This window comes from Micromys minutus (genome assembly GCF_963924665.1).
Source record: "Micromys minutus genome assembly, chromosome: 1".
Lineage (NCBI taxonomy): Eukaryota > Metazoa > Chordata > Mammalia > Rodentia > Muridae > Micromys > Micromys minutus.
In genome coordinates, this window is record NC_137969.1 from 218,378,474 (window position 1) to 218,388,710 (window position 10,237).

The window sequence follows — 10,237 nt, forward strand, 5'->3', positions numbered from 1 at the left end:
GAAGGCTCATTAACACACGTCTTCCAAACACAGAATTCAAGGAGATGATAAAGTACTTAGTTTTTCTTTTAAATTTTAGAGTAATAAAATAAAGACTGTACCTTGCGATATATTGAAGCACATTCTGTAAAATCAAAATTTTGAAATTCATAATTTGGATATTGACCTAGTTTGCTTTCTATCGATGTGATAATGATCATGAAAATCAGTTTGGAGAGGAAATAAAACTTTAATTTTTTCAAAACCTATTTTTAATGAAGGTTCATAAATGCTTTAACCTCCCTTTAACCCACCACCCACCAAAGGTAGTGGGAAAGAAACAATATGGGGACCAGTTTAGAAAGGTTCTTTGGAGCAGCTCCCATCTGTGTTGTCTGGAAATTGGCAGCTTAGGTCACAGGTCAACAGCAGCAGCTCGATCCACTGGCAAGGACTTCACGGATACACCAGCCATCCCGTGTGACAGATAGCATGGCAGTACTACCTAGCAGCTCAACTACACAATGTACAGCCAACCAACACATGCATGTCCTTGGCAAAGACTCCTTCATCACATGTCCTTTCATGTTCCTGCTTTAGCAGAGCATCCTCTCGCCTGTGTCTGCTTCAGCTAAATGTTCCTTCACGTGTTTGCCCCAGGAAAATATCATCCATCTGACTTTCTAAAGAACCTTTACATTACTTGAAGCAGAGGGTTTATTTCACCTTCTAGTTTACAATCATCCATCCTGAAGGGAAATAGAGCAGAAGTTCAATGCAGGAACCAGCAGGCAGGATTTTGAAACAGATGCTATGGAGAAGGGAAGCTGCTTACTAGTGTGTTCCCTAGGGCTTACTCAGGCTTGTTCGTTCGTTCGTTCCTTCCTTCCTTTAAATGTATCTTCTTCTTTAAAGAAGATTGATTGATTGATTGATTGATTGATTGATTTATTATATATAAGTACACTATAGCTATCTTCAGACACACCAGAAGAGGGCATCAGATCCCATTACAGATGGTTGTGAGCCACCATGTGGTTGCTGGGAATTGAACTCAGGACCTCTGGAAGAGCAGTCAGTGCTCTAACCACTAAGCCATCTCTCCAGCCCTCAGCCTGCTTTCTTATACAACCCAGGAGCACCTGCCCAGAGATGGCACCACTCATAATGGACCTTGCACTCCCATATCAAAAAAATGCCCCACAAACTTGCCTACACTAATCTGAAGGAGGCATTTTTCTTAGTTGAGGTTCCTCTTCCAAGATGGTTCTCACGTATGTCAAGTTGACAAAAAGAACCAGCACAGATGGAAAAGTCACATGGAACTTATTAGAATGTGTTTTAGAAATGATATTATAGTAATATATGCATAGTTTCAAGGCTTTGCCAGAAAAAAAAAAATGTAATCTGGAAACAAAATAGAATACTAAAAATAATGGTACAATTTTTAAAATACGAGGAAAATATTTACACATGAAATTTTTGGTTCATGTGGTATTTAGCCAATTAAATGACTGGTCTGTTTACATAGCTAACTCCAGCAAAGCTTCATTTTGGGCTGTTGCTTGCATTAGCACATTATGTCTGATAATAGGCATAGACTTCTTTTCTCCCATGTGATGTTGTGGTTTTACTTTTGGAAGAAAGTGCAGGTTTTCTGTAGACGTAAGTATTAAAGCTGTGTCTTCATAAAACAGCAGCATTTAAACTCATTATATACTATGCCTTGCAGCTTTTCAGATTTTCCAGTATCATTGCTTTTTTGGGGTTAGCTGGTTTAGGAACTCGTTTTTACTCACTGAAAATAGAATGTTTCATAGTTAAGAGTAAGCACCATTTATTTTATTTTATTTTTCGTGTGACATTGCCTTTCCTTGTTTCCATTTGACTTATCTAAGTTCTTGGCATAGGAAACAGCTTTAAGGACTGAGGCTCCGAATAGCACCACGTATGTGCCTTTGGCTGTGCCCAACCCTGTTTGTCCTTCACTCACTGCTGTGTCACATCCTACTGTGAGTTCAGCTTATATGACAGAATACATTTAAACTTACAGGGTATTTCAAGCACATACATTAAGAAAATGTTTTGAAGGAAGCAATTTTACACTATGTTCTCCCCTAGTGAATGTCTTTTTCTGAGCATTCCCTGATTTCCAGACCCCTGCCTGTCTTCTTTAGTGTGGTGGACAGCCTGCCCTCCGCTCAGTCCTTTTCTCTCCGACTTCACAGTTGTGGTGATTATTGAAATAATAATTCATATTTATTGTATCTCTGTGCAATTTACGAGATTGAAACCAGGGCCTTGAACATCTTAGTCATGTTCTATCAATAAGTAACAGCCAAACTCATGGGATGAAGTCCTTACACTTCTGAGAGTGCTTACTTAGCCTTGACATGTGGAGCACAGTATTGCATGGGGCAAGTCTGTTAACTCATGATGTCATCGAATGCAGACTTTAAATGGGCTCCCAAGAGCTTGGCGCAGTGCTGTGAGCCTGTAGACAGGAAGGTCACTTGAACTCAGTTCATCCTTGGAAATGTAGAAGACCCAGTCTCAGAATAAAGCATGAGGAAAGTGCACCCTCTTTTTCCAGAAGCAGGTCTTCTTCTCTAGGCTTCACTGCCTTACTTACTTTGAACCAGTTCAGAATGCAATTCTTCACAGGGCCTAGTCATTTAAAAGAGAAACAGCTAATATGAAACCATTTTTATTTCCATTTCGATTCTAAAACTTGTTCCAGGGGCATGTTCCAGAGTTCATCACAAAGAGGCTGTGGCTGCTGCTTGTGGCACTGCTGGCTTGCTCTGTGCGCCTTCCTTTCCTGGGAGCTCCGTTTGACCAGCCACAGAAAGAGCCCAGTACAAGATGTCTGCCTGGTGGTCAGGGCAGACCTCTTAAAGGAAAGGAAGTAGTAAGGGGAGTCTCAGAGGCACTCTCTGTCCAGACCTCAGGAAGCAAAATCTTTCTGAAGCAAAGCGTAATTATACCACCTACTGGGGAATAAAAACTGCTAAAAGTGAGAAGAAAAAATGATGATGAAAATTGAAGTCCAGGAAAACCATCAAGTCTAATGTTTCAACTCCTTTCTCCTCTAGGGTCCACTGTTCCCTTTTCCTCCTCCATCTCCAGAGTCCACTAATGATTATAATGTATAATGACAAAGGAGGGCAACTTCAGACCGAGCATGCATAAGTTAGAGTTCAAGATGTCCTTCATATAAGAGTTATAAATGTTTTTGAAAGCATACTGGTATGCTTTATTAAGAAAATAATGTTTTTTATCTGGTTTTAGTCTGTTTTCAGTAAAAATAGGACTGTGGCTACCAAAACAAGCAACCCCACACTGGTTTCTGTGTATAAGTCTTAATGCGTATTTAAAATAAAACCACGAAAAGCAGAACCGGTGTCTTGGGATTGGCTAAGTCATGTGTGTCCAGGACCCAGACACCTTGACTTCTGAAGTGAATTTGGGTAAGATATAGTTGTTGTTTTGTTATATAAAATTATACATTAAATGTTGCTGACCTCTGACTTAATCCCAAGAGATATCACTTATAATGATAACAGAAGAATAAACAGAGGTGTGGAGACAGGTAGGAAAACTAGGCAAAACCCTAAATTCTTGATGGCTGGTTCCAGTGTGGCAGATTCTTAAAGAACTTTACCATACCAGAATGATTAAAGGATTTAAACAGTGAATTAAAACACCAAGAAACAAAACCCTACAACCAAATATTAAGAATCAACTATATTTTTTAGTGGGATTAATACAGATTGCCTTGGTTCGAACATTTTGAAACAGTTAACAGTAAAAATTTTGTATAGCCCTCGAGATCAAAAAAAGCAGTCTAAGTAGGGAGGACTTAGTCCATAGTCCCACACACGCTCAGTGTGACTACACAGGGAAATGCATATGCTTCAGTCCTACGCCAGGAAATTTTAATTGACTTATTTTGGCAATGAGATTCGCACAATTTATCATTAATAACTCAACTTTAACAATATTTACTCATTGCTTTGGATTTTGACCGTGTTCAAGAGTACTATTTTCAAACACTAATTAATCATTTTAGATAAACTTTTAAAAAATGCATTTATGGCCTCAATGAGTATGACTGTTTATTACATTTTCCTTATAAAAGCTGAACTGTTTTATATACTCCTTATAGAAACAGTGCACCATCATAAATTAGAAGATGCAACTGTTTTAGGTATTTTACGGGGCCTGGGCTTGCCTGCCAGCCGTGCAGCTGTTTCAGGCTTCTCAGCATAACATATAAAAAGCTGGGTGCACACTGCAAGTGTGTGTACTGGACTTGCCAAGCCAGGATGGTGTGACTCAACTTTCCCAGAAGCAAGCCAGACCGAATGCAATGAATCAATAGTTAGCTGCACGTGGATTTTCATTACAGCTGGGAAAGCCAATTCTATCCGTGACAGTTGTTTCCTAACTGCTGACAAACACTGCAGAGCTTGGACTGTACTGGGTGTGACCCAAACAGGACCGAGGAAGAGCAATGTGCCATTGTTCGGTATGTGGATAAAGATCAGCTAAAACACAAGTCAGAAGTAGGAGCATTTAATTCTGTTACTTACTTGTGTGATTAGTGGTGAGTTTCTAGTGTTAGGAGTTGAGCTTACTTTCTCAGGCAGCTCACCATGTACCTTGTTTGTTGACAGGAATCCTTTGTGGGTTGTTTTGTTTGCTCTTGTATTTTGTGACAGGGTCTCTCTGTGTAGCCCTCGCTGTCCTGGAATTCACACTCTATAGAACAGCCTGGCCTCAGAGATCCTCCTGCCTCTGCCTCTTGAGTGCTGGGATTAAAGGCGCACACTGCCACTCCTGCTCTATCCAGAATTCTAACAGCTGGTGCTTTGCTGTGCTCTGGGAGAGTAAGAAGAAAATAACAGTGTAGTTATGTGGTACATTTAATTCACTCCTGTTCAGCTCCGTGATACTTAAGGCTCCACCAGGAGTCCATCAGTGACACTTAACACAGTTCTGAAGTAGGGTGTATCCTCAGAGGCACATAGCATATTTCATGTTTTATTTTATCTCTTAAAGTTTTCATTTATATACATTTCAGATGATCCTATAGTTTATAGTTATATGATTACATTACATAGTGTATCCATTACTAATGTTCTTTATAATTTATGAATAAGTTTTTAGAGTAGATGTACAAATAACTTGTATGTTATAAATATACTCCTCGAATAGTTTAGATTGTTGCTCAATAAACATTTTTTTTTCCTTTGACTTTTACCCTTGGCAGAAAAGTAAAGATTTAAGACCATGATTTGTAGCAATGTCAGTAAATTATAGCCGATTCCAGGAGCTTGGCCTGTCTTATTTTGACAGCTTCTTCTACTTGGTTCCTTAAGTTGTCATTTATGTTTTAATCATACACAGGCTTATTAAAGCAAAGACACGAACAAAAAACTGACTTGTTATTATGTCAAAAATAAGAAGTTGCTCATGCATTAAGAACCTGACACACAGGAAGTTTGAATGAATAAGTAGAAAAGGTTCCAAGCTATTAAAATGTCCTGCTTCCTGATTTATTCATTTGTCATACCTGTAATTCTGAAAGTGGGCAAAGCCGCTTTGTTTCCAGGGCCCATGTGGCTTCCTACAGAGGCATTGAAGGAAGGCTGGAATTATTCTTTCCTGCAGCATAGCTATCTGGCTGACAGGTCACTCCTCTTATTTTTTAGACCTTTTCTAGTTTTATGAAGGCAGGAATTCTTCAGCGGTAAAAGCAGTCTTTGCGATGGGTTCAGTTCTTCTGTACTTGTGATTCTCAGGTCAGTGTTTCAGTGTTTAGGCCCTGCCTCAGGCTTCGTGGACTTGTTATTTCTAAAGTTTCTTTCCTTGCAAGGAAGAAGACAATATGCTTTTGGGATGCTGAGGCGATTTTGAACTATTGTGTGCTCTCTTCCTTGCTGCGCTTGTTTTCCATATGTAAGGTTTTGCTTTATGCTTTGGTAAAAATGTTAGTAGCACAATAGAGTCATGCTGTGTGTGCATTTATCAGGAGCATGCTGGACAGGACAGCATCCACTGGATACCTAAACAGCCTCCCACCAAACAGTCAGCACTGGGAATTGTGAAACAGTGAACATTTTAACATTTCATCAAGATTTATAGGTTATAAGGACTATTCTTAGACTTCATCATCCTTTGTAACTTAGTAGTAGTTGGGCAGTCCATATATAAAGTTGGCATGTTTCCTTTTAAAAAGTAATGTTCATTCATAAAAACCTGAACACTTCAGTCTCAGAATTCCTTTCCCAGTGTGGAGTCAGCTTTACACTTGTGTTGTGATCTGTCACTGACTTGGGTTTTCACATCAAGGCTGTACTTTGCTTTCTTTCAGGTATTTAAACCATGTCCGAGCCGCATCTCCACGGGACCTTGCTGGAGGCTATACTTCTTCTCTTGCTTGTCACAGAGCGCTGCAGGATGCATTCAGTGGGCTTTTCTGGCAGCCCAGATAACCTGTATTTTCTCATTGATAAGATTTGGATCTCGGAGCCAAACCAAGGGGTTTGAAAGTAAAGAGATGTGTAAAATCATAGCCCACGCAGCTGCACAGCACACCACCGCTGGCTGCTGTGTTCATGTGTTTATTGCAGTCTGGACCAAGATGAAAAATGTGTTGCATATAGATTTGTGGAAGAGATTTATTTTTTACTTCTATTCTTCAGACAGGGAAGAAATAAATGATCTGCCTGTATGCCCTTGACTTATACATTTTTTTTAAAAAATAAAGCTTGACTTTATGGTACATTTTGTGGGGTTTTCTTCTTAGAGTGTTTTTCTGGAACATATTTCCAAATGCCTTTTTGATTATAACATTCAGTGTTATTATCCAAGTCTATATTCTCTCTATAAAACTTCCTTTTTTCTAATGTCTTATTAATAGTGGTTCAGACAAGTGCATATGTTTCATCCTAGCAGCAGGCTGTCAAGAAAAGCCCAACCTGTAATGTGGCCCTTCCTCAGTCTGAGTCTCAGAGACTGTTTTGAGCAGTGCAAAGTAAGGCAAACTTAATATGTTCCCAGCTGTGAGCCATACCCATGATAAACCAGAGCACGGCATTAACTTGCTTTAATGGCAGATTCAAAGGAGTGAGCTAATAAAACTTAATACATCAATGGCACCTTTCACTGCCAGTGTGAGCTCATTTTATGATGAGATGTTGAGACTGGAAAAGGTACCATGTAAGTGAAATTTCTCTGCATAAATTATAGACTGATATAGTTTTCCACAAAAACTCCAAGGGGTTTTACTGTGCTCATGATTTTGTTTAGTTAGGGTGTGAGTTGGACAGATGCATGAACATCCCATCCTGTGTGCGTCTGTCTAACGGGCCCCTGGGTGTGGAACATAGGCTTTTCAAGGAAATTAAAGAATGCTCTGTTAGATTTCTGTCACAATAGATACTAATTTTATGGGTGTAGAGTTAAATAAATCAAGTTTTTGGTGATGTTAGTGTTAATAGTCATATGTAACAAAACCATCTTCATTAAGTGGGGATCCATTTCAGTGTATCTTGTGGGACCAAATGTCTTTGCTGAAAGTTAACACTTCTCATTTTTGATAAATGAGAAACCTAAGAAGTTGAATAAGCCAAGAGTATGTATGTAAATTAGTAAAAAGCTAGAATTAGATCAACTTCTTAATCCAAATCTACTCTGGTTCTTGCCTATGGCTATTTCATGCTTTTATGCCGAGTATATAAATTAGATGAAGTAATGACCATGAGCCCACGCCGAGGGCTTTGCTGCTCTCATGTGCAGCAATCAGTACACCTACAGTTAATGGGATGATTAATAAACTCAAGCTCTGATTAGCATCTGACTTAGAAATCTTTACCTGAATCTGTTGGATTAAATGAAAGGGAGAAAGAATGTCAATGAAAAATGGGAATGTTCTGAAATGAATCTTGTACTTTTTCTCACCCTTCCAGTGATACAGAGAGACAGTGGGCAAGCCTTTCATCTACATAAGTATCTGTGTCACTAGTACAGAAGTAGCCATTGTACAGCATTGCCGGGCACTGTGCTTCATGCTTCCCACGTTTGCTAATCCTTACAAACAATTCAGTTATCACCTCCCCTGTTCTAACACATAGAGGTGTGTAGTAACTTGAAAGCATCAAAGCCAGGATTCAAACCCAAGTGGCAAGGCTCTAGAGGCCATGCTCTAGAGGTGACCGAAACAGTTGCTATGCTCAAACCAGGTCTTGGTAATCCCATTATAGAAAGACTTCCAGAAAGTTTTACAGAGCAAGTGTTTAACTCTGCAGGATATAAATGATGTTCAATGGATGATCTCATTGATATCCTAAGAGTTCTCAAGTTTATTACATAAAAAATGACTTGTTTTAAGCAAATAATGGTCTGGAATACACCTACATCACAAAATAGGCCGGTGGTAGCCTTGGATCATGACTCAGTAAGGATCTCATAATTTCAACACTGCATGTATATCAATGAGCATCCCAGCTCAGATTTTAACTGGAGTCAGTTAAGGTTAGGGTGGGCCTAGACTTCAGCCATTGGTTCACTACTTAAACTTACATGAAAGAGGAGGGAGGGGCTCAGCATTTATAAAAGTATGTAAGTATTCTTCATTTATAATCATACTGTTTATATATCACAGGATGGCTACATGGAGACAGTTTGTAGCACTTTTTTAAAGAGTGAATGAAGTCTACATTTTTGCCTCATAACCTGTATCGGTGTGTATTACTTGGGTTGTCTTAGGACAAGTTGTGTTTGAATGCTTTTAGATAGAAAAACAGCTCTAGCTCATCTCTTCCCTGGGCTTCCTGCCGTGTTACCTCCATCTTCACTTGCACCTCCCTGTACTTCTCACCACTGATTGCCTTCCCTCACTTACATTTGCCTGCCAAGTTTCTGAAGCTTGTAACCAGTGTTCTAGATCAGAGGTCACTTAGTACATGTTCCCAGTGACAAACTTAAAAGCACTATGTGATACTTATATCATGAGGTTAAGCAACTTGCCATAATTTTATTGATAAATCTCAAGATGTAGTTAAGCAGTTTTTATGATGTCTACAATTGGAGATCTGATAGTTTATTTAATAGTCAAATTTTGCTAAATATTGGTTTCAATCCATAAGCATATGGTATCAAATATGATGGTTACTTTTCATTGTCTATTTGACAACCTAGAATCAAATCGCCTAGGAAGAGTGTCGGTCTGCCTATATTGAGTTGGCCTGTGGGCATATCTGTGGAGGGAAGGAAGTCCCAGCCTGCTGTGGGCAGCACCATTGCCAAGGTAGGGGTCCTGAGCAGGTGACTCAATCAGAATGAGTGTGAGCAAGTGTACATATGCATTCTTTTTTTCTGCTTTGATGTGTCAGCTAGCCACGTGAAGTTCCTGTCCTGACTTTTTCACAAGTGATAGACCGTGTTCTCAAAGTGTTAGCTGAAATAAACCCCTTTCTCCTTTAAGTTGTTCTCCACCATAGCAACAGAAGTGAAACTAAAACATTAACCAAGCATATTCCTATCCTGGAAGACATTTAAAAGTATATTCTACTCACTTTCCTCTTTCTCTCTCTCTCCCTCCTCTCTCCTCAACTCCCCTTTCCATGCCCTAAATAAACTCTATTCCACACTTTAAAAAAAAAAAAGTGTATTTTAATTCTTGGAGAAATTCATGTAACACATTTTGATTATGTTTACATTACTCTTCTCAGACCCACCCAAGTTTACCTTTTGTGATAACCCACCACATCGTTTGTGTTAACCATGTACTCCTGTGTGTGGGATCATCCAGTGGAGCATGGTTGACATATGGGGGGCTTATCCTTTAAAAGCCATCCTCTCCCAGGAGCCACCAATGTTAATACCCCTTGGCTAGGGGTGGGAGCTCATGCCACCCCTCCATCTTAGGACATGCCTTTTCCTCTTGGGGAGCAGGCCTTAACCCAGTCGGTCCCACCCCTGTACTGAGATTTTATTTGGCAACTCCTGGCTTCTGGGAGGAGTAGAGGCATTTTTGAGAGGATTAGATTATTTTCCTCATATTTGTCATTACAGAGCACATGAATAGGTTCTAATTTTATTGATGGAAGCGCCTTAACTTCAGTAAATAGTTGGAAGAGGAAACATTCCCTTGGCACTTGCGCCAATACCCCAAAATACAGAGCTTCAAAAAGACAGCTACTGCTAATTTGTACGAGGATGGAAACGTTTTATTTTTCAATAGTGTGAA

The 10,237-nt window shown here is 39.5% G+C and overlaps 1 protein-coding gene across 1 annotated transcript in view; it reads left to right on the forward strand.

Annotated features, from left to right (window-relative positions):
- MNAT1 (MNAT1 component of CDK activating kinase) overlaps positions 1 to 6,707 on the forward strand; it is a 130,554-nt gene extending 123,847 nt beyond the window's left edge. The window contains exon 8 of the mRNA XM_080927340.1: positions 6,359 to 6,707. Coding sequence (XP_080783466.1) covers positions 6,359 to 6,479 — 121 coding nt within the window. The 3' untranslated portion in view covers positions 6,480 to 6,707. The remainder of the gene's footprint in view (positions 1 to 6,358) is intronic.
- The last annotated feature ends 3,530 nt before the right edge of the window (positions 6,708 to 10,237 follow it).